The 27,648-nt window shown below is 44.4% G+C and overlaps 1 protein-coding gene across 4 annotated transcripts in view; it reads left to right on the top strand.

Moving 5' to 3' along the window:
* Positions 1–25,304, top strand: part of c2cd2l (c2cd2 like) — a 54,958-nt gene extending 29,654 nt beyond the window's left edge. The window contains exons 6-16 of one of the 4 annotated variants that reach the window (XM_041894544.2): positions 257–370; positions 730–832; positions 939–1,071; positions 1,312–1,376; positions 2,117–2,238; positions 2,465–2,633; positions 6,486–6,593; positions 22,530–22,643; positions 22,724–22,857; positions 23,130–23,355; positions 23,667–25,304. In XM_041894544.2, coding sequence (XP_041750478.1) covers positions 257–370; positions 730–832; positions 939–1,071; positions 1,312–1,376; positions 2,117–2,238; positions 2,465–2,633; positions 6,486–6,593; positions 22,530–22,643; positions 22,724–22,857; positions 23,130–23,355; positions 23,667–23,917 — 1,539 coding nt within the window. In that variant the 3' untranslated portion in view covers positions 23,918–25,304. Of the gene's footprint in view, positions 1–256; positions 371–729; positions 833–938; positions 1,072–1,311; positions 1,377–2,116; positions 2,239–2,464; positions 2,649–6,485; positions 6,594–22,529; positions 22,644–22,723; positions 22,858–23,129; positions 23,356–23,666 lie in introns of all 4 variants that reach the window. The other 3 variants (XM_041894543.2, XM_041894545.2, XM_041894546.2) reach the window with 3 other exon arrangements.
* The last annotated feature ends 2,344 nt before the right edge of the window (positions 25,305–27,648 follow it).

Raw genomic sequence — 27,648 nt, 5'->3', positions numbered from 1 at the left:
TATGGAAAGGGTTCTACATGGAACCCAAAAGCAAAAGGGTTCTTCCTGGAACCAAAAAGGGTTCTCCTATGGGGACAGCCAAAGAACCCTTTTAGGTTCTAGACAGCACTTCATTTCAGTGTAGGGCCCAGAGTTTTTTCAGTCCAGGTCACCATACACCTAATCTATTTACTATGAACTATCTAATAGATTTTTGTCTGTTTGGTGTAGTTCTTGGCGGCAGGCAGTGCTTACTTTAGTGGTGTTTTGTGCTCAGGAGATTGATGCGGAGATAGACCTGGACATGATTCGGGAGCTGGTGAAGGATACTCTGTTCAGCACACAGCCAGCCATGATCCTCAACCTCAGGGCCTGTGTGTCCAGCACTACGGTAAGACCATGACACTAAAACTACACTGCAAGCGTTGTGTTTTCCTTCCATTAGTGTTGTTTTTAGCCCTGCTACATCAGACTAGAAGCAGAAAAACTGAGGCAGAAATCAAAAGCAGCGAGAGCTCGCTTCACTGATTGCTGCTTCTGCATCCGGAGGAGCATGTCTCATTGAAACGCACCCCACTGTAATCAACTGTAGCTAATAGGCATGGGAAAAACCAGCATGCGACACTTGCAATATAATTACCATTGGCAAAACCTTCCTGATAGGATGAACCAAGCTATGACTAAATGTTTTATGTTCTAGTGATTTGACTCTCTGGTCTTTAATTCCATTTCTCTCTTCATTACTTCCAGTTCCCCAGGGGAACAGGTCTAACCCCGACAGGTCTGACCCCCCCGTCCCAGAGTTTACGAAGGCTCCTGCTTCGCCAGCTCAGAGGAACCTGCCTCAGAGCAGGTCAGCTATATCACATCAGCCACGACCCACCATCATCTTCTTCCAAAAACCAGAGTCGATACTGATTACCGTGTGTGTGTGTGTGTGTGTGTGTGTGTGTGTGTAGCCAAGTCATGCAGTTCAGGGGAGCTGTGCTGTACCATGAGCCTGGACCAGCCATTAACAGAAAGGAGGACCCGCTTCCTGCCTGCAACCCCCAGCCCTGACAACTTACTCGACTGGAGTGAGGACATCTCACTGTAAGACAGCCAGCTATAGCCCAGAGCCCAGCCAGCCACTGGCAGTCACACACATACAACCTGATTATAGATATGAATTATTGATATTATACAACAACAATATTTCTACAATAATAGTTCAACAATGATATTGCCATCAAGTGAAAACTCTAAATAGCATGCACTCATATTGTTTGACACTGTTATGCCTACTGTGAATTTAACATACAATCTGTGATTATCTGTGATTGTGTTCTGCAGGGATCTGGCTCCAGAAACCAAAGAGCTGAGAGTCAGAATGCTGGAGAAGACCACCAAAGGGGAACGTAAGGCACCTCTCAATTAGATACTTATTATAAACGGTCATAGATTAAGGAGAAATTGCATATCAGTCTATCTATGTTATCTACTTTCGTAAAGACTATAGTCCCTCTAGACAGACGGGCTGCCTCCCACAATGTACCAATGTTCCAGCATACACGTCTGTACTTAGACAACGTCAGTTTGGCAAAGAGGAAAGTGCGGAGTTGGGACATCCGGTTTTCTTCCATCACTGCCTTATCCGCTTGTTGCTCTAGGGTAAACAATCTTCCAGACACAAAATAGTAGTTAGCAAGATGGAGATCACTGAGGTTCTTTTTTAATGAGTGGCTAGTTTGCATCAACTACCTTCACTAAAACCACTGCAAATGTTTTGCTTGCAAACTTTGGTTTTGAAATCGCGACATTCTGACATGTCTGCCTACAGGTTATGGTAAGAGTTTTTCATGAGCACAATTCCTGCCCGCATTATAAGCCCAAACTTGTGCCCAAACTTGTGATTTGTTGGGAGATTTGTCTGTCTGAAGAGGACTCGCCCAATATATATATTTCTTCTATTTTCAAAGTTACCAAGAGAATCCGTCATGATTCCCAGACCTAGGGCTGTTGCCCTAGGTTGGGATTTCCAATACTATAAAGACTATATTCAAACCATTTTTCAAATGTCATGTTATACTCTGTGTAAGCAAAACACAGTGATGTTGTCTTCTCTGTATTTCTATGCTTAGTCTTTCTCTTTTGGCAGAATTCTTGTCTGGCTTTGCCTGCCTACCCTTGGACCTCACCCGCAGAGCTCCTACTGGTCAGCATGTGCTGTCAGTCAGCCCAGGGCACGGCCTGGCACCCAATGCTACGGTCACCTTTGAGGTGAATGTCATGCGATAGGTGGAATGCTGTTCCATAGTGTGTAGATAATTAGCTGTCAGTGTTACAACATAGATGACATAGAAATACAATAACGGAACATTGACTTGAATGGGAACGTCACTTCCAGTAATTATATTTCTATGACTGAATCACACTGAGTGCTCTCTCAATACTTCATACACAGTCCATAACATTTATGGTAATCTTGGTCCCCCTCCACCTGTAGCTGGTGTACCTGGAGGTAGTGGACCCCCTTGGAGCTCACAACGCCACGCCCCTCCGCACCTCCATCACCCCGACCAAGAAGGTGGATGTGGACCGAACCATCATGCCAGACGGCACCATCGTCACCACCGTTACCACCATACAGTCACGACCCAGACTGGGCAAACTAGGTACAGTAGGTCTGGGTGAGTTAGCATATGGAGGGGCAGGAGAGTGGGCTGTAGCTAATGATAATGACAAATATGATATTGATTTCTTGATAATTATGTGATAGTACTGACTCTATGATAAAAGAGAATTGCAACCCTGCACGCCAATCCTTCATTTTACTATACTCTATTGCAGTGGTCACCAATCTTTTCTGAGTCAAGATCACTTTCTGAGTCAAAATGCAAGCTGAGATCTACCGCTCAGAATGTAAGCCTATGCAACATTTATTTATTTAACAAGGCAAGTCAGTTAAGAACAAATTCTTATTTACAATGACAGCCTACCCCGGCCAAACCCTCCCCTAAACCGGACAACACTGGGCCAATTGTGCGCTGCCCTATGGGACTCCCAATCACGGCCGGATGTGATACAGCCCGGGATCAAACCAGGGTCTGTAGTGACGCCTCAAGCGCTGAGATGCAGTGCCTTAGACCCTTGCATTAACATTAACCTCTAAACATATGGAATTGTTTTAAGATGGTCATACCATGGATTATTTATAATTCTAGGGGCCCTTTAGGTATCCCCAAAAAATATATTAATGTTTTGAAGTATCTGTCCTATGCCTAGGAGATATAAATATTTTAGTTTTTTTGGACACATATTTAACCCCTTATTTTTGTTGGCACAAAACTACCTCCATACTTCCATTTGTTTGTATGGGTTACCTTCAGACAATTTCCATGACACTTAGAGCAAAATGGATCATCTTATTCGTGAGAGTCTCCCCTTTCCATAGAGTGGTCATAATAGTTTTGTAGGCCAAACCGTTCGAAAGCTACAGATGTTTTCGTGAGAAGACCAATTTTCGGGATGTCTCATGGTCTGATAAACACAGCTGTAGCTCAGCCACCTTCCACCGCAGATGAGGAAGGCTGACATAGGCAGATGCGGTGGATTGAGACGCAGCCATGCATATTTTTTGTATTTGTATTTATTATGGATCCCCATTAGCTGCTGGGGTCCAGCAAAATTAAGGCAGTTCATACAATTTTAAAAATATTACAATACATTCACAGATTTCACAACACACGGTGTGACCTCAGGCCCCTACTCCACCACTACCACATACAGTTGAAGTCAGAAGTTTACATACACTTAGGTTGGAGTCATTAAAACTCGTTTTTCAACCACTCCACAAATTTCTTGTTAACAAACTATAGTTTTGGCAAGTTGGTTAGGACATCTACTTTGTGCATGACACAAGTCATTTTTTCAACAATTGTTTACAGACAGATTATTTCACTTATAATTCACTGTATCACAATTCCAGTGGTTCAGAAGTTTACATACACTAAGTTGACTGTGCCTTTAAACAGCTTGGAAAATTCCAGAAAATGATGTCATGGCTTTAGAAGCTTCTGATAGGCTAATTGACATCATTTGAGTCCATTGGAGGTGTACCTGTGGATGTATTTCAAGGCCTACCTTCAAACTCAGTGCCTCTTTGCTTGACATCATGGGAAAATCGAAAGAAATCAGCCAAAACCTCAGAAAGAAAATAGTAGACCTCTAAAAGTCTGGTTCATCCTTTGGAGCAATTTCCAAATGCCTGAAGGTACCACGTTCATCTGTACAAACAATAGTATGCAAGTATTAACACCATGGGACCACGCAGCTGTCATACCGCTCAGGAAGGAGATGCGTTCTGTCTCCTAGAGATGAACGTACTTTGGTGCGGAAAGTATAAATTAATCCCAGAACAACAGCAAAGGACCTTGTGAAAATACTGGAGGAAACGGGTACAAAAGTATATATATCCACAGTAAAACGAGTCCTATATCGACATAACCTGAAAGGCCGCTCAGCAAGGAAGAAGCCACTGCTCCAAAACCGCCATAAAAAGGCCAGACTACGGTTTTCAACTGCACATGGGGACAATGATCATACTTTTTGGAGAAATGTCCTCTGGTCTGATGAAACAAAAATAGAACTGTTTGGCCATAATGACCATCGTTATGTTTGGAGGATAAAGGGGGTTGCTTGCAAGCGGAAGAACACCATCCCAACTGTGAAGCATGGGGGTGGCAGCATCATGCTGTAGGGGTGCTTTGCTGCAGGAGGGACTTGTTCACTTCACAAAAAGATGGCATCATGAGGAAGGAAAATTATGTGGATATATTGAAGCAACATCTCAAGACATCAGTCAGGAAGTTAAAGCTTAGTCGCAAATGGGTCTTCCAAATGGACAATGACCCCAAGCATACTTCCAGAGTTGTGGCAAAATGGCTTAAGGACAACAAAGTAAAGGTATTGGAGTGGCCATCACAAAGCCCTGACCTCAATCCTATAGAAAATATGTGGGCAGAACTGAAAAAGTGTGTGCGAGCAAGGAGGCCTACAAACCTGTTACACCAGCTCTGTCAGGAGGAATGGGCCAAAATTCACCCAACTTATTGTGGGAAGCTTGTGGAAGGCTACCCGAAACGTTAAACAATTTAAAGGCAATGCTACCAAATACTAATTGAGTGTATGTAAACTTCTGACCCACTGGGAATGTGATGAAAGAAATAAAAGCTGAAAGAAATCAGTCTCTCTACTATTATTCTGACACACTTCACATTCTTAAAATAAAGTGGTGATCCTAACTGACCTAAAACAGGGATTAAATGTCAGGAATTGTGAAAAACTGAGTTTAAATGTATTTGGCTAAGGTGAATGTAAACTTCCGACTTCAACTGTATCTACATATCTCTAGCTTAAACTGACAGATTTTGATGGGGATTTTAATTAAAAACAGTTCTGTAGTAATGAGGTTTCTGCAATAGGCTATACATTATGGCTTTGCTTGAATTGGCCTGCCAATGTTGTTCTTCTCAGACCATTTTGAAATTATAGTTAAAAAACGTAGGTATATGATCACACTGGTAATATATCATTTGTTGTATTACTTGTGAGGCACAGCTGAGTGAGCATAATATATATATATATTTTTTTTTTACTGGACTGATGGTCAGTCTGAGGGGAGGGAGCAGCGGTGAGGCTGCCTCTTACCCGACTCACCATCCATCTGCTCTCCCTCCACTGAGAAAAGGGGACACAGTCTTCCAGCTCATTGCAAAACTCAAGTCGCACTGCATTATTTCTGCCTCATGGGCCAATTCATGTTGTTACTCTTATGTCCAGAGAAAGTGAAATATTCCTTGATATTTAAAAAAACACAAGCCGCTAATAATAACAACGTTATCGGAATACTTTGCTATACTCATTCATTGCAGCTGCAGTGCTGGTTGTAGCGTGAGTGGAAGTAGGGAGAATGTGCATTTTATGACTTATGAAAGTGTTGAACAAAGTGTTGACAGTGCTGAATAAACAAAATCATGAACTTACTCATAAAAACAGCAGCTCTTTGCTGTATTCGTTGAGTTTCTCTCTAGTAATGGTTTTATTTATTTTTTAATCTCACAGTATCAACTTTGCTGTGTGTTCGAGGCTTCTTTTTAGTCTATGGCTCGAGAAAACTGTGCAGACACGGTGATCTGAGCTATCTGATTGGCCAGCGGTAGGCCTATAGGTGCACTTGATTTGCTCTCTGGTCCTGCTAGGTAGGCGGAGTTCTACCTTCAGACACATGAAATGGTTCAAAATGGGAACACTTTGCCTTCCCGGCGCTAGGGCTGCTGAATCAAGTGTACCTACCGCCAACAGCGTGAAACAAATAAATAAAAAATAGGAACGCAAGGCTTTATCATTGGGGTTTTTATAAAAATATTTGGTGATCGACTAGGAATGCGTTGGAGATCGACCAGTTGGTGACCACTGCTCTGTTGCTTCTATTGACCCTCACATCCTCTGTCTCTGCATTTACTCAGGCGACTCTCCCTCGCGGTCCCCGTCCAAAGTGGAGGTGACAGAGAAAGGGACCATGTTCCTCACCGATGGCTGCCATAGCAGGACCAGCTCCAGCCCTACTCTCAGCAGTGAGTTATGTTCCTCCATCACTTCATAGCCTGGTCTCAGATCTGTTTGTGCTGTCTTGCCAACTCCTATGGTCATTGTTACAGCCATAGTCATTATTATCACAAACAGATCTGGGGCCAGGCTAATGGCTCCACACTCCTCAACACTTATTTCCACAGATATTTATTTTAAAAAATTCAACATGATACGTACAGTGGGTCCACATTTAGTAGTTGCGTCACGTTATGGTGCATTACAGCGCTTGCCGTTAATGCTCGTTCGAAGCACCAGAGGGCATCTCTGAGCACATCTACTTCAGCCTGAAATAAATACTGAGGTGCGCACTAGCGGTGCGTGGGTCAGCTGTTTGTTCACCCGCCCGCAATGATCTAATAACCCATCCGCAACTGCCCAACTATATATGATAATGTGAAAATCTGAGGCCGCACCCGACGCTAACCCGCAAATATAGAAAATGTGCTGTAGGCAACAGTTAGAGACGGCAGAAAGATGTTTTGATAGGGGGTGCAGGATTTTTTTTGTTGCCTAATTTAGATATGTTTCTGCTTATAATTTCCGTCATATTGGTAGGCTATTTATTAGTCAACAAACCCGATAATTAGATACATGCAGCTTCTCTTCTGTCATTATATGTTGCCCAAGAAGACTTAATAAACCCTTAATCACCAGAATAATGTCATAAATTATCAAATGAATAATTCAATCTAGTTGACATCAGTAAAGTTTCCTCTGTCATCTCTGCTTCTTTCGTGGCACAAAGATGTTTAGGGACCGGGGAGAATGCAATAACTCAACCCCCCCAAAAATTGAACGATTTCTTGTGCAATATTTCCAAATTACATCAGTTTGACTGGTTGTAAGGAAATAGAAAGCTGTGAAAACGACCCAACATGTTTCTGATGAGATTTCAGTTTGCATATTTTATGTGGTTGAAATACTATCAGCTTTTATGATGCTGATAAAGATAGCACAGACGGTCCCTAACTGTGCATTCGCATTCTCTCAAGATGCTGAAAGAAATAAATCATATTTCTCCACTGTTTCCGAGTCAAAACGTACATTTGGTGTATTATTTTACTGCAACAAATGCTTAATTCTGCAGGAGTTAATATTAAGAATGTGAGAGGTTATAGACCTACAGTCAGTGTCCAGATTTCAGTTTCCATTTAACCATAGGCTACAGTTCCCTTGATGTGCCATAGGCCTATTTGAAGTCCCCGTCTTGTGACTGTCGAATTTGTATAGCGCCTCACAATAATCACACATAACATAGGCACTGCTATCATCCTCTTTTACAACTTCAAATCATTCCCAAACATTACTTTTCTGGCCCTCCTTTATCTTTATTTTCAACTCTCCATGTCACAGCTTTTCTCTTCGGGACTGTTCGTTATTTATAATGAGGGATACCTGGAGAAAATCGGATCTCTCTGAAAATGAAAATGGATGGCCCTCCCTTCAGTAAAATATATTTTTACCGGATCCTCCCTGAACACTTGAAAAAAACAACAAGTGACCCTCCCCTAAACCCAAAATAATAATTAAAACATAAAGTGGATAGCAGAGAAGATGCCTACCGTTTACCCGATAGATTTCAAGTTTCTTCAAGTGCAGTCGTAAAAACCATCAAGCGCTATGATGAAACTGGCTCTCATGAGGACCACCACAGGAATGGAAGACCCAGAGTTACCTCTGCTGCAGAGGATAATATAATTAGAGTTACCAGCCTCAGAAATTGCAGCCCAAATAAATGCTTCACAGAGTTCAAGTCACAGACACATCTCAACATCAACTGTTCAGAGGGGACTGTTTGAATCAGGCCTTCATGGTCGAATTGCTGCAAAGAAACCACTACTAAAGGACGCCAATAATAAGAAGAGACCTGCTTGGGCCAAGAAACACGAGCAATGGACATTAGACCGGTGGAAATCTGTCCTTTTGGTCTGGAGTCCAAATTTGAGATTTTTGGTTCCAACCGCCGTGTCTTTGTGAGATGCGGTGTGGGTGAACTGATTTTTTTTACATTTACGTCATTTTTAGCAGACGCTCTTATCCAGCGCGACTTACAGTTAGTGAGTGCATACATTTTTATTACATTTTTCATACTGGAATCGAACCCACAACCCTGGCGTTGCAAATGCCACGCTCTACCAACTGAGCTACATCCCGGATGATCTCCACATGTGTAGTTCCCACCGTAAAGCATGGAGGAGGAGGTGTTATGGTGTGGGGATGCTTTGCTGGTGACACTGTCTGTGATTTATTTAGAATTCAAGCACACTTAACCAGCATGGCTACCACAACATTCTGCAGCGATATGCCATCCCATCTGGTTTGGGCTTTGTGGGACTATCATTTATTTTTCAACAGGACAATGACCCAACACACCTCCAGGCTGTGTAAGGGCTATTTGACCAAGAAGGAGAGTGATGGAGTGCTGCATCAGATGACCTGGCCTCCACAATCCCCCAACCTCAACCCAATTGAGATGGTTTGGGATGAGTCGGACGGCAGAGTGAAGGAAAAGCAGCCAACGAGTGCTCAGCATATGTGGGAACTCCTTCAAGACTGTTGGAAAAGCATTCCAGGTGAAGCTCCCGTTGTGCGGTTTACAACAAACACGTGACTGGCTGCTGTTCTGGGGAACTATGGTAAGCTTCATCTTAAAAAGTATCTACAAATATTGACCAATGTCCATCACTACTGTAATCCCAGTACTGTATTATTATTATTTTTTATCTGTTTTAAAATGCAGATGTTTATTAGGCTATTGTGTGACAAAAAAACAACAGGGCAATGATATTTTTACTGTTGCCCACATACTACTTAATTCCTTAGATAAGGGAGAGCAGGCCACGTCCAGACTTCCTCTGCGACCTCACGTACTCATTAATTTTTTCGGGTTGCATCACTCATGGAGAGAAACTTCTAAAACAGTATTCCTGATGAACACTCTGAGCCATATTTTCCTCTGGATCTATCCCAGTTGGTATTCTGAGGCCACTCATGGTATCTTTCTTCAGTTACACATTCTTGGAATAGCATAACGGTCCGGACGGCCCTTGCTGTGCTTGGTCAGCAGTTCGTCAAGTTCTGGTGTCAGAAGAGGAATGGAAATATCAGGGTGAACCGACGATCTGACAAACCAGCCATGGTAGTTGCCTCTGCCTGTTGGAGGTGGAGTTCTAGCACAGGTGTGCCTGGCATGGATTGTGACTCCATCTCGTCCCTCGCCCTCTTCAGCGAGTCATTCTCCACCTAACTCTCCACCAATACAGAATTGCGTTCAGTCAATGCCGCCTGGCTCTGGACCAATGCATCAGCTGTCGCCCGTATCTCTGCCCTCATAGAATGTTTCTCTTTCTACTGGTCTCCCTTTAATGACTCGATCTCGGGTCTTCAAAGTTTGAATCTGCTCCATGTGCAACTTCATCAGATGAGCGGAATGATACTGCCCAGAGCCCAGAATGAAATTACAGTACACAACAAGAGAATACACATTTCATGTTCTGTAAAAAAATTAATATATATATATAAATAATAGGTAGCGTTATATAATATATTCTATTAGCCTACATGGCCTTCACAAAAACATAATTTTTCTTACCAAGCCTTTCCACTCAAGTTTCTTCAACTGTCTTCTCACTGTGATTAAAGCGATGTTGACGTTGTGCCATGATGCCAGTAGATTCCTGATCACCTTCACTTATCGCTCATCATCTTCATCCATCAGTGAGTAGAGGGCTTGAATAGTCTTGCTGCAAAAGCAATATAGAAATGTGCAGCATACAGTAAAGATAGCAGTAGATTTCTTTAAACATATTTCTTTGCATTATTAGGCCTACTGTACCCTACTGTACCTGTTCATCAAATCAAATCAAAATGTATTCGTCACATGCTTTGTAAACTACAGGTGTAGACTAATAGTGAAATGCTTACTTACGGGCCCTTCCCAACAATGCAGAGCGAGAGATTATAGAGAAATAATAAAAGTAATATATAAATACACAATGAGTAACGATAACTTAGCTATATACATTTTACATTTGAGTCATTTAGCAGATGCTCTTATCCAGAGCGACTTACAGTTAGTGAGTGCATACATTTTCATACTGGCCCCCCGTGAGAATCGAACCCACAACCCTGGCGTTGCAAGCGCCATGCTCTACCAACTGAGCTACACGGAGGGACGTGTACACAGGGTACCAGTACCGAGTCAATGTGCAGGGGTACGAGGTATTTGAGATAGATATGTACAGATAACTAGGAATAAAGTGACTAGGCAACAGGATAGATAATAAACACTAGCTGTATGTGATGAGTCAAACAAAGTTTGTGCAAAAAGGGTCAATGCAGATTGTTAAATAGTTAGTCCCGGTAGCTATTTGGTTAACTATTTAGCAGTCTTATGGCTTGGGGGTAGAAGCTGTTCAGGGTCCTGTTGCTTCCAGATTTGGTGCATTGGTACCGCTTGCCGTGCAGTAGTAGAGAGAACAGTCTATGAGTAGGGTGGCTGGAGTCTTTGACAATTTTAGGGCCTTCCTCTGACACCGCCTGGTATAGAGGTCCTGGATGGCAGAGAGCTCGGCCCCAGTGATATACTGGGCCGTACGCACTGCCCTCTGTAGCGAATTGCGGTCGGATGCCAATCAGTTGCCATACCAAGTGGTGATGCAGCCAGTCAAGATGCTCGCAATGGTGCAGCTGTAAAGCTATTTGAGGATCTGAGGGCCTATTCCAAATCTTTTCAGCCTCCTGAGGGGGGAAGAGGCGTTGTCGTGCCCTCTTTACGACCATGTTGGTGTGTTTGGACCATGATAGATCCTTAGAGATGTGGACAACGAGGAACTTGAAGCTCGCGACCCGCTCCACTACAGCCCCGTTGATGTGAATGGGGGCGTGCTTGTCCCTCCATTTCCTGTTGTCCATGATTAGGTCCTTTGTCTTGCTGACGTTGAGAGAGAGGTTGTTGTCCTGGCACCACCCTATAGGCTGTCTCATCATCGTCTGTGATCAGCCTACCACCGTTGGATGTGTTGTTGCCTACCCTCACCACCTGGGTGGTGGCCCGTCAGGAAGTCAAGGATCCAGTTGCAGAGGGAGGTGTTTAGTCCCAGGGTCCTTAGCGTAGTGATGAGCTTGGAGGGCACTATGGTGTTGAACTCTGAGCTATATTCAATGAACAGAATTTTAACATAGGTGTTCCTCTTGTCCAGGTGGGAGAGGGCAGTGTGGAGTGCAATAGAGATTACGTAATCTGCGGATTTCTTGGGGCGGTATGCGAATTGGTGTGGGTCAAGGGTGTCTGGGATAATAGTGTTGATGTGAGACATGACCAGCCTTTTAAAAATAATTTCATGGCTACAGATGTGAGTGCTACAGGGCGATAGTCATTTAGACAGGTGACTTTGGGTGTTCTTGGGCACAGGGACTATGGTGGTCTGCTTGAAACATTTATGTATTACAGACTGGGTCAGTAGATTTTCCTGGGATTTCCCGTTTGGCGTAACAGGCATCTGACGATAGTGTTTTCAAATAGCACTGTCTGTGACCGTAATCCCCAAGTCTAACAGTATTTTTTAAATGTCTCCAGTAGATTTTCCGTTCCTCCTGAATGCCCTAATCTGCTCAATTAAAGAGATCCTGGTCATGGTGCTAAGTGCTACAGTATAATCAAAGTGAGGACAGTGGGAGTGCTGTATACTTATGGCCTATTGTAACCTGGAGTCACACCTTTCCAGTCCTCCTCACCCTGCCCAAAACACAGAATGGTCATAGTTTTCAGCAAACTAGCTTCTTTCTACATTGCTACCCATTCCAGGGTTAGGATTCTAACCACCAGAGGACTTGAAAATGAACCAGAACCTTGTAACGCCAGGGTAGTGGGTTCGATCCCCGGGACCACCCATACGTAAAAATGTATGCACACATGACTGTAAGTCGCTTTGGATAAAAGCGTCTGCTAAATGGCATATTATATTATTTGGGTTTCGGTGCATTTTCAACAAAGAAATACATAGCCCATCAATGTGTAGGTCTACTGTGTAATAAAATCGACTGTAAGCCTACAGTATATCTAAGTGTTTTTTTGTTTTTTTACTTTAGGTCTCCTGATTTGAACCTAATAGAACTTGTTTGGCATAAAATATAAAAAAATAAAATAATAATACATCCGTACAGCTGCCAAACTTACAAGCTAAGATGGACTTGTGAAGGCTAAGACATTTTGGCTCGAGAAACTGACGATACAGTCGTGTAACAAATACATCGATCATCTCAGCAAAGTTTCACCCGTGGTCGTGGAGCTGGGGGGAAATGCAACTAAAATGTAGGACTGTGGGACAATGTACATACAGTACTGTAAATTACTCCGATTTTTGATATTCAGCTGATAAATAAACAGCTTGAACAGCAATGAAGGTCTACAGTGTAGCCTCAACAGCACTCTGTAGGGTAGCACCATGGTGTAGCCGGAGGACAGCTAGTTTAAATAAACATCTGCATTTTGAAACAGAATATTTTTTATAATTATTTTATTAAAGGCCCAGTGACATCACCAGGCGGTAAATTAGTTGAGAGACCAATAAGAAAGAGAGTTCCCAACCTCTCTGCCAATAACAATAACAGCTAGTTTTCAGTTTTCCCCTCCCCAAAGACCACTCTCAGACAGTCCTAGCAAAATTATTGCTTGAGAAATTGCTCTTTGCTAAGATGATGATGAAAAAATACTGTAGATGCTTCTATCTATTTGATATTGTCAAAAGCTGATGTGTATGCGGTGGTGAAGTCAGGCGCAGGAAACAGAGGATAAGTAAAGACGACTTTACTAACAAACTAAATACGCACAAATAAACGTCTCCAACACTGGAGGGAAAAACACCATATGCGTAATAGACACGATGAGCAAAATACCGACACATACATCCAAGACACGCGGACAATAACATACAAAGGCTAGACATAAAACAGGTGAACTTATACGTGACATAATCAATACAGAATATGAAACAGGTGTACCAACTAGACATGACAAAACAAACATCAAAAACATCAAGCGGTAGTAGCTAGTACTCCGGGGACGACGCACGCAGAAGCCTGCCCGAGCAAGGAGGAGGAGCAGCCTCGGCAGCATCCGTGACAGTACCCCCCCTTGACGCGCGGCTCCAGCGGAGCAGGGCGCGTGGGATGACTCCGGTGGAACTCCGTCAGGAGGGAGGGATCTAAAATGTCCCTCCTAGGCACCCAGCACCGTTCCTCCGGACCGTACCCCTCCCACTCCACGAGATACTGCAGACGATGGACCGGACTGAGTACGCCGGAGCCCCCTCGATGTCCAGTGGGGGCGGAGGAGTCTCCCGTATCTCACTGTCCTGGAGTGGACCAGCTACCACCGGCCTGAGGAGAGACACATGGAACGAGGGATTAATGTGATAATCATTAGGCAGTTGTAACCTGTAACATACCTCGTTCAATCTCATCAGGACTTTAAATGGCCCCACAAACCGCCGACCCAGCTTCCGGCAGGGTAGGCGAAAGGGCAGGTTTCGAGTCGAGAGCCAGACTCGATCTCCAGGTGCGTACACTGGACCCTCACTGCGGTGGAGATCGGCGCTCGCCTTCTGCCTACGGATAGCCCGCTGCAGATGTACATGCGCAGCGTTCCATGTCTCCTCCGAGCGCCGAAACCACTCATCCACCGCAGGAGCCTCGATTTGGCTCTGATGTCATGGTGCCAGAACCGGCTGATACCCCAACACACACTGGAAAGGGGTCAGATTCGTAGAGGAATGGCGAAGAGAGTTCTGGGCAATCTCTGCCCAGGGGATATACCCCGACCACTCCTCCTGCCGGTCCTGGCAATAAGATCTCAGAAACCTACCCACATACTGGTTCACTCTCTCCACCTGCCCATTACTCTCAGGGTGGAAACCAGAGGTAAGGCTAACCGAGACCCCCAAGTGTTCCATGAACGCCCTCCAGACTCTAGAGGTGAATTGGGAACCCCGATCAGACACTATATCCTCGGGTACCCCGTAGTGCCGGAAGACGTGGGTAAACAAAGCCTCAGCAGTCTGTAGGGCAGTAGGGAGACCCGGCATTGGGATGAGACGACAGGCCTTAGAGAACCGATCCACAATGACCAGAATAGTGGTATTCCCCTGGGAAGGGGGAAGGTCCGTGACAAAGTCTACCGAGAGGTGAGACCACGGCCGTTGTGGAACGGGTAGGGGTTGTAACTTCCCCCTGGGCAGGTGTCTAGGCGCCTTACACTGAGCGCACACCGAGCAGGAGGAGACATAAACCCTCACGTCCTTAGCCAATGTTGGCCACCAGTACTTTTCACTAAGGCAGTGCACTGTCCGGCCAATACCAGGATGTCCAGAGGAGGGTGACGTATGAGCCCAATATATGAGACGATCACGAATCTCGAGCGGAACGTACGTCCGCCCCACTGGACACTCTGGAGGAGTAGGGTCGGTGCGTAACGCCCGCTCGATTTCCGCATCGACCTCCCACACCACCGGTGCCACCAGACAAGACTCCGGCAGTATGGGAGTGGGCTCAATGGACCTCTCCTCTGTGTCATATCGCCGGGACAGGGCGTCTGCCTTACCGTTCTGGGACCCTGGGATGTAAGTGAGCTTAAAAACAAACCGGGCCAGAAACATGGCCCACCTAGCCTGACGAGGGTTCAGTCTCCTAGCTGCCCGGATGTACTCCAGGTTACGATGGTCAGTCAGAATGAGAAAAGGGTGTTGAGCCCCCTCAAGCCAATGCCTCCACACCTTTAGGGCTTGAACCACGGCTAGCAGCTCCCTGTCCCCCACGTCATAATTACGTTCCGCCGGGCTGAGCTTCTTAGAGTAAAAAGCGCAGGGCCGGAGTTTAGGAGGCGTGCCTGAGCGTTGAGACAGTACAGCCCCAATACCGGCCTCTGACGCGTCCACCTCCACCTGGAACGCTAAAGCGGGTTCCGGATGCGCCAGCACCGAAGCCGAGGTGAACAGGTCCTTCAGTTTTCCAAACGCCCTGTCCGCCTCAGCCGACCACTGCAAACGCACCGGGCCCCCCTTCAGCAGGGAGGTGATGGGAGCTGCTACCTGTCCAAAACCCCGGATAAATCTCCGGTAGTAATTGGCAAAACCCAAAAACCGCTGCACTTCCTTAACCGTGGTTGGAGTCTGCCAATTACGCACGGCTGAAACGCGGTCAATCTCCATCTCCACCCCTGACGCGGACAATCGATGGCCCAGGAAGGAGATGGACTCCTGGAAAAACAGACATTTCTCTGCCTTGACATACAAGTCATGCTCCAACAGCCTACCCAACACTCGACGCACCAGGGCTACATGCTCGGCTCGTGTAGAAGAGTAAACTAGAATGTCGTCAATATACACCACTACACCCTGCCCATGCAAATCCCGGAAGATCTCGTCCACAAAGGATTGGAAGACTGAAGGCGCATTCATTAACCCGTATGACGAGATACTCATAGTGACCCGAGGTGGTACTAAATGCTGTCTTCCATTCATCTCCCTTCCTAATGCGCACCAAGTTGTAGGCGCTCCTGAGATCCAGTTTTGTGAAGAAACGCGCTCCGTGTAATGATTCCGTCATACTCGCAATCAGAGGGAGAGGATAACTGTATTTAACAGTGATCTGATTGAGACTACGGTAATCAATACACGGGCGCAACCCTCCATCCTTCTTCTTCACAAAAAAGAAACTTGAGGACGAGGAGAAGTGGAGGGCCGTATGTATCCCTGTCTCAGAGACTCGGCTATGTATGTCTCCATAGCCGCCGTCTCCTCTTGAGACAGAGGATACACATGACTACGCGGAAGTGCAGCACCTGCCTGGAGGTCTATCGCACAATCCCCCTGTCTATGAGGTGGCAATCGCGTCGCCCTAGTCTTGCTGAACACGAGTGCCAAATCATCATACTCAGGAGGAATGTGCAGTGCGGGCACTTGGTTCGGACTTTCCACCGTGGTCGCCCCTACGGAAACACCTAGACACCGCCCGACACACTGGTCTGACCACTCCTTGAGAGCCCTCTGTTGCCACGAAATGGTGGGGTCATGGGCGATTAACCAAGGAAGCCCCAGCACCACGGGATACGCAGGAGAGTCGATCAGATACAACTGAATGATCTCCTCATGACCCCCCTGTGTCTTCATCTTTAGTGGCAACCCAGATCCCAATGGAAGGCTATCTAGGGCATGAATAGGAAAGGGCACATCTACTGGTAGGAGGGGAATCCCTAACTTAACACAAAAATTACGATCAATAAAATTCCCAGCTGCGCCTGAATCGACTAGCGCCTTATGCTGGGAATGAGATGCAACCTGGGGAAATACTACTGGTATACACAGGTGAACAACAGAGAGCTCTGGGTGAGTTGGGCGCCTACTCACCTGGAATGACTCCCCAGTGCGTGACCTGTTGCCTCGATCCCCTGGAGGCCCTCCCCAGCACCTAACCGCAGTGTGTCCTCTACGGCCACAGTTGGTGCAGAGGACGGCCTCCCTCCGGATCTCTCTCCTCCTCTCTCTAGCGCCAGCACCCCCGGGCTCCATAGGGCTCGGCTCGGAGGTGCTGGGGGATGGAATGGACAGCCCCAACTCTGGACGTCCGCGGTAGCCAGCAGGGTATCCAGACGGATCGACATGTCCACCAACTGATCGAAGTTTAGATTGGTGTCCCTGCAGGCCAACTCTTGTCGAACGTCCTCTCGCAGGCTGCACCGATAGTGGTCGATGAGGGCCCTCTCATTCCACCCCGCATCCGCCGCTAGAGTCCGGAAGTCCAGGGCGAACTCCTGTGCGCTCCTCTTCCCCTGTCGGAGGTGGAACAGACGCTCCCCCGCCGCTTTACCCTCTGGGGGATGATCGAAAACAGCCCTGAAGCGGCGGGAGAACTCCGCGTAGCTGATGGTGGCGGCGTCTATTCCCCTCCATTCGGCATTGGCCCACTCCAAAGCCTTGCCGGATAGACAGGAGATGAGGGCGGAAACGCTCTCGTATCCCGAGGGCGCTGGGTGTATGGTTGCCAGGTAGAGTTCCACTTGAAGTAGGAACCCCTGACACCCGGCTGCGGTGCCATCATATGCCCTCGGGAGCGAGAGCCGAATCCCACTGGACTCCGGAGATGGTATGATATGGCTGGCCGATGGTGGTGGTAATGTAGGAGGAGGTGTGGGCAAGCCTCCTCTTTCCCATCGGCGCAGGGTGTCCATCACGTCTTGCATGGCGGAGCCGAGTCGATGGATCATGGCGTCCTGGCTGCTGACCCGATCCTCCAGTGACTCGGTCACCGCCGCTGCTCCTGCTGACACCATGGGTGGTATGTTATTCTGTCAAAAGCTGATGTGTATGCGGTGGTGAAGTCAGGCGCAGGACACAGAGGATAAGTAAAGACGACTTTACTAACAAACGAAATACGCACAAATAAACGTCTCCAACACTGGAGGGAAAAACACCATATGCGTAATAGACACGATGAGCAAAATACCGACACATACATCCAAGACACGCGGACAATAACATACAAAGGCAAGACATAAAACAGGTGAACTTATACGTGACATATTCAATACAGAAGACGAAACAGGTGTACCAACTAGACATGACAAAACAAACATCGAAAACATCGAAAACATCAAGCGGTAGTAGCTAGTACTCCGGGACGACGCACACCGAAGCCTGCCCGAGCAAGGAGGAGGAGCAGCTTCGGCGGCATCCGTGACAGATATATATAAATCATTACTTATTATATGTTTTATTTGCTTAATTTCAACTCATAAGATCTCAAGTGGCCGCTCTAACAATGAAAATAAATGTCTTCAAAAATGGAAGGCAGTTAGCCTGGGTACCTGTCCAGGGCTTGACATCCAGGTACATTTGCCAGTGACGCACCGGGACACGGCCAGTACCAAGTGAAAACTACTGTCCCGATTGAGAAAATGACTGGCCCGGGCCAAGATCACAGGAAAGCAGTGCGGAATATAGATATATAGAATATAAATCGTGGGTGATTTCATGGTTCATTTGCGGTCTGGGCAAGAACCTTATATTATAACCAACCATAAGATCAGATATTTATACTGATTGTTCAGAAAACTAAAAATAAAACCATCTCCCCTCTCAATGATAACATATAGCCTATTTTAAACTGTTTCAAATGTAATATTCCCCTCCAGAAATTAGCCCAGTAACATATTGCTTTTTTTATTGTCATGCCAGACACTCAAGATTGTAAAACGCTGCCAGTTGTGCAATAATTGTAGTTGAGAAATAAATAAGAAAAGATGGGATCCAGCTCTTTTCAATAATTGCCATCAACACTGATGTATTTTCCCGAGATTGCATTTAGGAATGTTGCACAATGACTGGGCTTATTAGAGGCACGGCTCGATGAGGGGGCTAAACGGGGCTTAGCCCCCTCAGCATAGCTGCGGGAAGTAGGGGTGCTGAGGAAGCTGCAGGGTGCTGATATTTTATTTACAAGGCCTACTACTGTGAAGCAACACAGTCATAGACGCATGCATACAAACACACGATAACATACACACTATACACACACATACACATGGATTTTGTGTTATAGATATGTGGTAGTAGAGTAGAGGCCTGAGGGGGCACACTTAATATGTTATGAAATCTGTTATGAATGTATTGTAATGTTTTTAAAATGTATAACTGCCTTAATTGTGCTGGACACCAGGAAGAGTAGCTGCTGCCTTGGCAGCAGCTAATGGGGATCCATAATAAATACAAATACTTGGTACCGCTGTTTTGTTCTGTTCGCATTCGCAGTTGTGTTGGTATTCTAAGCCTAACTGCTATTCAGTATTTTTGTTTGCAGGCCTGAATAACTAGGCTACTACTTTCAGCATTTAGTTTGCATTCTTTTGGTAAGACAGCTGTGTGTACGGCTGCATTCACATAGGCTTTGTAATAGGTGAATTGACCTATCTTTTAGCTTATATTCACCACCAAAACGGCCTAGCTGTAGGGTACTATCCATTGTGCTGATACAGCGCAGCAGAGATCAAAAGCACTCAATGATCTCGGAGTCTCTGCATTTAAATTGTGTTTACTGTAGTATAGCGTGATTATATAAGCAGAATTCAATATAATTCCAATGCAAGAACCCCCAAAAATGTAGACCCCTCGCCCCCTTAGTCACTTTATCCTGGTGCCGGGTCTGCTTATTAGATCATATTTCTTTCTGCGCAGCAATCAGCTGTGTGAGGAGTTGTGCGCTCTTGCCACCTGACAGTTGATATTCAGCTGATAAATAAACAGCTTGAACAGCTTTTGGACCTAATCTGTTTTTTTTTCTGCTGAGACTGGTCTGGTGCGAGTATCCAGGACGTAGCCTACTGAGGCGGGGCTCACTCGAGACGGAGAGGGAATGCTGGTTGATAACAAGTGTGAAGCGTCAGACGCAGTGGAGGCTCCTCAGAGGAGGAAGGGGAGGACCATTCTCCTCAGTGAATTTCAGACAAATCTGAACAGTGAAACATTAAAAAAGTTATACTTTTTTTATAAAACTATACCAAATATATTCACGTCACCAAATAATTGATTAAAACACACTGTTTTGCAATGAAGGTCTACAGTGTAGCCTCAACAGCACTCTGTAGGGTAGCACCATGGTGTAGCCGGAGGACAGCTAGTTTCCGTCCTCCTCTGGGTACATTGACTTCAATACAAAACCTAGGAGGCTCATGGTTCTCACCCCCTTCCATAGACTTACACAGTAATTGTGACAACTTCCGTAGGATGTCCTCCAACCTTTCAGAGCTCTTGCAACATGAACTGACATGTTGTCCACCCAATCAAAGGATCAGAGAATTAATCTAGGACTGAAGCATAAGCTACAGCTAGCTAGCACTGCAGTGCATAAAATGTGGTGAGTAGTTGACTCAAAGAGAGAGAAAGACAATAGTTGAACAGTTTTTAACAAATTAATTTCTTTAAAAATGAAGGAGAAGCAAGAAAGAGAGAGGAGAGAGAGCTATATTTAGTTGTCATTTTTTCACTTTCAGCTAGCTAGTTTAGCCTACTCAAACACCCGGCTCAAACAGAGAGGGATGCTATGTTAGCTGGCTATGGCTATCCAACACTGGAACTCTTCCAAATCAAGGTAAGCTTTTGGTTTTATTAATTTATTGCCAGTGCTTGCTGCTGACTGTACTGCATGATTGTAGCGGGTTTACTAATGCATTACTTCTGGGAGGCGCAGTGGTCTAAGGCACTGCATCGCTGTGCCACTAGAGATCCTGGTTCAAATCCAGGCTCTGTCGTAGCCGGCCGCGACCGGGAGACCCATTAGGTGGCGCACAATTGGCCCAGGGTAGGGGAGGGAATGGCCGGCAGGGATGTAGCTCAGTTGGTAGAGCATGGCGTTTGCAACGCCAGGGTTGTGGGTTCGATTCCCATGGGGGGCCAGTATAAAAAATAAAATAACAAATAATGTATGCACTCACTAACTGTAAGTCGCTCTGGATAAGAGTGTCTGCTAAATGACTAAAATGTAAAATGTAGCTATGTTGACTATGACGTTAATATGGTGAAATAAGGTCATGCTCATAAAAAACTGGTCAGACATCGGGAAGATTGTCAAGGATTTAATACAAATATGTATGTTTTTTCTTTCTGTTTTGGAGTTTGAAAATGTACTGGGCCAAGCAGGCCATATGAAAGCTTGATTAACTGGCCCAGTAAGCTTGGTAGATGTTGCTGGGCAGCCCTGAATGTCATGTGTCAAAGGAATTTTCACACATAGGCCAGGCTAATGCGGCTAAATGATTACCCGTATTTATCCTTTGTCACACAAATGTGGAGTGTGAAAAACAATAATAATAAATCCTTGAGACATGGAGCCGTGCATTATCATACTGAAATATGAGGCCATCGAAGGTGAGCATTTGCCCGCTGAAGTCGATTACGACGCAAAACTGCAGTCAGCTCTAGACCATGGTGAGGATGACGAGCACGCTGATGAGCTTCCCTGAGATGGTTTCTGACAGTTTTGCAGAACTTCTTCAGTTGTGCAAACCCACAGTTTCATCAGCTGTCCGGGTGGCTGGTCTCAGACGATCCCGCAGGTGAAGAAGCCGTATGTGGAGGTCCTGGGCTGGCGTGGTTACACGTGGTCAGCGGTTGTGAGGCCGAGTGGACGTACTGCCAAATTCTCTAAAATGGCGTTGGAGGCGGCTTATGGTAGAGCAATTAACATTAAATTCTCCGGTAACAGCTGTGGTGGACATTCCTGCACTCTCCCTCAAACCTTGAGACATCTATGGCATTGTGTTGTGTGACAAAACTTTTTATTGTCCCCATCACAAGGTGCACCTGTGTAATGCTGTTTAATCAGCTTCTTGATATGCCACACCTGTCAGGTGGATGGATTATCTTGGCAAAGTAGAAATGCTCACTAACAGGGATGTAAACAAATTTGTTCATAAAAATAGAGAGAAATAAGCTTTTTGTGCGTATGGAAAATGTCTGGGATCTTCTTATTTGAGCTCATTAAAAACATGTGACCAACACTTTACATGTTGTGTTTATATTTTTGTTCAGTGTAATAGCCTAAATAAACTAGTAAATGAGGCCCATACAGACGACTTGCCTGTCAGTTTTTCCTCCCTGTACTCTTTCATTCAGTTTCTTCTTCACATCAGCAAAGAATGACTAGTGTTTCAGAAACTCACTTTATATAGACTAGGGGCTATCACTCTTTCCACACTGTGGTAAATAAAGCCAGTTTGTTATTTTAAAATTATTTCTGTTTTTCTTTTGTCTACTGCCCACATCTTATCGTCACAATAGAAACTTTCTCCATTAAAAAAAATATTATTATTCGTGCTTATTAATTTAACATGTTAAATCTGACTGCACTATTTAATTTGTTTGTTTGTTTAGAAGAGAGAGGAGCGAAACCAAAAGCAAATCAGCATTCTAACTCCCCCTTGCGATGGTGTGGCGCAATGACGCAGTCTACCACGATCTGCCACAGTCTACCACAAATGTGCCACGGTATAACCTCAACTTTTAATTGAGGAACCACTGTATATGACTACTGTTTTGTGACTGTGTTTGTGACTGTTTGTGTCTAGCTGACAGTCCCCTTTCCAATGGGCTGGACCCGGTGGCTGACACGGCCATAAGACAGCTGACAGAGAACGCCAGCAAGGTGTCCAAGAAGACTCCCACTAAACGGAGCACCCTCATCATCTCTGGCGTGTCAAAGGTTAGAACCTAACAGTGGTGTCCAAACCATAGAAATAGAATCTAGAGCAGCTAGCTGTTCTCTGCCAATCTCACAACACACTGCGCTGAAGGGTTTGGTGCTGGAGTAGCTAGGAATACATATATTGTGTACATACTGTATATACATATTGTTACATTTAGGTTTTGTAATCATGTAGGACATTAGTTTCATTAGGCTCAAATAGAAGTACTGTAATTTGGGCCTCAGTGTCTGTCTCCTGTGTGTGAATTGAAATGAATTGAATACCTCAGGTCCCAATCTCGGAGGACGACTATGGCCTGTCTTGTGGCTACGCTGCAGCCATGGATGCTGCCCTGCAGGGAGGGGGAGCCTCCAACCACTATGGGGCGGGGCAACATCAGGAAGCAGACGAGACCACGCCCTCGGATGTGTCTGAGCGGCCGTCTGTCGATGACGTGGAGTCAGAAACGGGCTCCACTGGGGCCATGGAGACACGCAGCCTCAAAGACCATAAAGGTACAGACAGCCAGAGCCCTGCTTTAGACCAATTCTACTCCATCTATCTCTATGGAGAGATACTCTGGCTGTCCCGAGTACTTCTCTCTGGAAATGTATAGCATTTTATAGAATCAAGAAAATACGATAAGAGGAAATTGTGTTGTGGTTTGCATCATCTTATGAGGATAATTGCATATGGATGTAAATTAATATGTAAATGTTTTGATATAAATTGACGGTATTGATGTAAACTGCAATATCGATATTGTATTTTCCAAATCACCATAATACACCATGACGTAACTCCTGTCTCAATTACTCTCTTCTAGTGGGCTTCCTCCGCAGCGGAACCAAGCTACTATTCCGTACAAGACACCGAAAAAAGGACCCAACCTTCAGCCAATCCCACGAGGACCTCTCCAACCTGACCAGTGTCTCTCCCTCCTCTGCCTCTGGCCCCATCGTGCGTAAGAAGTCCGGCAGCTTCTCCCGACGACTCATCAAACGCTTCTCCTTCAAGTCGAAGTCGAAGGACAAAGCCAGTGCCACCAATGGAGGGGCGAGCACAGCAGACAACTGACAGACGACTGAATGGTGTAGCGTATGGCTAAGCGCATTGCTACTGCCTTGCTGAGACCTAGAAGTAGGCTACTGTTGCCCTGGACCCAGAAATCGCCCTGGCTTTTCTGGGTCAATGGTATTGGGTTGGGTAGGATCGTAGGACTGCTTGAAATGGTTGGAGGATGGTTAGTATTGGTCATCATGCCCCACACTTTCTTCCTCTGTGTTCACCATCAGATGAGGAACCCAAATTTGACACTTTCATCCAGTTTTTGCAGGCAGTACACGTACACCCCAGGTTGGTGGTCACCTTTCCTGGATTCCTCTGAGAGGACTCCTTTTCCTCTGGATGAGAAACACACACGCCAGGGACGGATGGATGGATCCAGGGACTGTTTGCTTATTATTAAAGCCATTTATTTTCAGAAGTAGCCCCTGCTGCTCTGGTGGATTTAAAGGGAGATAATGAAAGTAGGAATAAACTTGAAGTTGTTGGAATTCAACGCTAAAGGGGCAGTAGGTAGTGTGAGTGTGGCCTCCTCCAAATCAATTTATTTAAAAATATGATTTTTTTGGTTGCACTTTATCTGATTGTTTACAGCACTTGAAAGCTTATTCTGGTGTTAATTGTATTGGTATTTGTATTGTTTGCTCTCTGATTCACATGATTATCCTTCTGTCTCCCCAAAAAATATTAGTCATTGTTAGTAGTTTGCATTATGTAGGCCTAGTAGAGACATTACTTTGTTAGCTTTCTTTCCTGCTTAGTTGTAAAGGTAATCTTAAATAACAAACTTAGTTGAAGAACAAATATCAACCCCTCGCCTTGGTCTTAAATTGGTGGTAATGTTGACTTTCATAGTGGCTTATGCATTATGTTTTAACAATGTTGTTCATAATTGTAAGTTGTACAAAAACCAAATGCAGGCATACTTATGTCTGTGTTTTTATTTTGTTTTTCAGAAAGGGAAATCTTAAAAGGCAAACTGTTATAAAAAAGGCAAACTATTTTAAATGATCAGCTCAGACCCTTTTTAATTTGTATCTACTAGGCAAGTTGAAATACCTCACTTGCCTGAGTACTACACATCCTCTGGGTCAGAATTATTGATGGAGGATATGCCATACATATATTTAATAGTTTAATGGTAGCTGATGTACAGATTGAGTCCTCTTAATATTAATATCAAGGAATTATTATGGTTGAGGTAATACAAAATCCGAATTTCACATAAGATGGTCAGATGGTTATTATGACTTTCCCCCCTGTAATGCAAGATTGTTGCTCCTTAATTCAAGTTGAGCTTTTAAGATGTCACAGTCCTCCAGAACATGCGTTGTCACGCACAGAACATAGGGTAATCAAAGTGTAAAGATGTACATAAAAGTCATTATCTTGTACAGTATTGGCATATGTGTTTTGTAAGATAATTATTTTGCCATCCTCTCAGAATTTGTATTGTGGAACCCTAAAGTATATTTGATGTTATAGTAAGGAAATGTGGTTCAGTAGTAGTAGACAAGGAATTATTGTTACTTCTGCCCCACCTCTACTCTTTCAGACAGACTCCCATAATCGTCATCACATAGTACTGTTCGCCAAGTTTAGTCACACACATAATTAAGTTTTCTTTATGAAATGGTCACTTAGGTAACATTACTTTTTGTTGGTTGAAATCCATAAACAATACTACTTGAAGTTACATCTTATCTGAAAACAATGTATAACAGCATACAGTGCCTTCAGAAAGTATTCACGCCCCTACAAATTGGGATTAAAATGGATTTAATTGTTTTATTTTTTCCAACAATCTAAACAAAATACTCTGTCAAAGTGGGAAATCTAAAATGTTCAAATATTAATGAAAAATAAAACACTAATATATATTGATTAGATAAATATTCAACCCCCTGAGTCAATACATGTTAGAATCACCTTTGGCAGCGGTTACAGCTGTGAGTCTTTTAGGTTAAGTCTCTTAAGAGCTTTGCACACCTGGATTGTACAATATTTGCCCATCTATTCTTTTTTAAACTCTTCAAGCTCTGTCAAGTTGGTTGTTGATCATTGCTAGACAGCCATTTTCAAGTCTTGCCATAGATTTTCAAGCCATTTTACAGTAAATCAAAACTGTAACTAGGCCACTCAGGAACATTCAATGTCGTCTTGTTAAGCAACTCCAGTGTATATTTGGCCTTGAGTTTTAGGTTATTGTCCTGCTGAAAGGTGAATTTGTCTCCCAGTGTCTGTTGGAAAGCAGACTGAACCAGGTTTTCCTCTAGGATTTTGCCTGTGCTTAGCTTGTAAAAAATAAAATAAAATCTGTAGTCCTTGCCGATGACGAGCATATCCATAACATGATGCAGCCACCACCATGCTTGAAAATATGAAGAGTGTTACTCAGTGATGTGTTGTGTTGGATTTACCCCAAACATAATGCTTTGTATTCAGGACAAAAAGTTAACTTCTTTGCCACATTTTGTTGGAGTATTACTTTAGTGCCTTATTGCAAACAGGATGCAGGTTTTGGAATATTTGTATTCTGTACAGACTTCCTTCTTTTCACTCTGTCATTTCGGTTAGTATTGTGGAGTAACTACAACGTTGTTGATCCATCCTCAGTTTTCTCCTATCACAGCCATTAAACTCTGTAACTGTTTTAAAATCACGATTTGCCTCATGGTGAAATCCCTGAGCGGTTTCCTTCCTCTCCAGCAACTGAGTTAAAAAGGACGCCTGTATCTTTGTAGTGACTGGATGTATTGATACACCATCCAAAGCGTAATTAATAACTTCACCATGCTTAAAGGGATATTCAGCGTCTGCTTTTTTTATTTGTACCCATCTACCAATAGGTGCCCTTCGTGCGAGGCATTGGAAAACCTCCCTGGTCTTTGTGGTTGAATCTGTGCTTGAAATGTACTACTCGACTGAGGGACCTTACAGATAATTCTGTGTGTGGGGTACATTTTTACTCCTGAACGTATTTAGGCTTGCCATAACAAAGGGGTTGAATACTTATTGACTCAAGACATTTCAGCTTTAGATATATATTTTTTGTAAACATTTCTAAAAACAAAATTCCACTTTGACATTGTAGGGTATTGTGTGTAGGTCAGTGTCACACAATCTCAATATAATCCATTTTAAATTGAGGCTGTAACACAACAAAATTTGGAAAACGTCAAGGGGTGTGAATACTTTCTGAAGGAACTGTATGTTTTTTAGGGGTTCAAGCAATTTGGTGAAAAAATTCAAATTCCCGTGAGATGGTAAGCCATAGGGGTGCAACATTGCATGACGTTAAAGGGCCATGGGCCACAACCTCTCATGCGATGCCATGCCAATTGCCCACATGGTGGCGCTATAATAAACAATTGAAAATTGAAACTTTGAACGCTCACGCAGCTCACCCCGTGTGATGTAGCATTGTAAAATTTGGTACATAGGTCCCTCTCCTCACAAGGAACAAATTTGCGTTAAGGACCCATAACAAAGATTTGTATAACTAACCCAAGCTAGACCACAGCCTGTCGTTTCCAATGGGAACAAATTAGTCATAGTGGGCAGAACCAGCAAGAAGGGGGGCAGAGCCAAGCACAAGTTAGCGAGATCCTATTGGCAGCTTCTAGCATGTATTCAAATTTTTTGGTTAGGGAACGCCTATTCTGTGAAGTGTGCGAGTGCAATAATTTAATTTGCCCTTGCACTCATTCGAAACAATTTTTTACAAACTTTGACAAAGGGTA

This window comes from Coregonus clupeaformis, chromosome 13, assembly GCF_020615455.1.
Source record: "Coregonus clupeaformis isolate EN_2021a chromosome 13, ASM2061545v1, whole genome shotgun sequence".
Lineage (NCBI taxonomy): Eukaryota > Metazoa > Chordata > Actinopteri > Salmoniformes > Salmonidae > Coregonus > Coregonus clupeaformis.
Note: the sequence above shows the minus strand (reverse complement) of the source record. Positions and strands in the feature narration are given on the sequence as shown.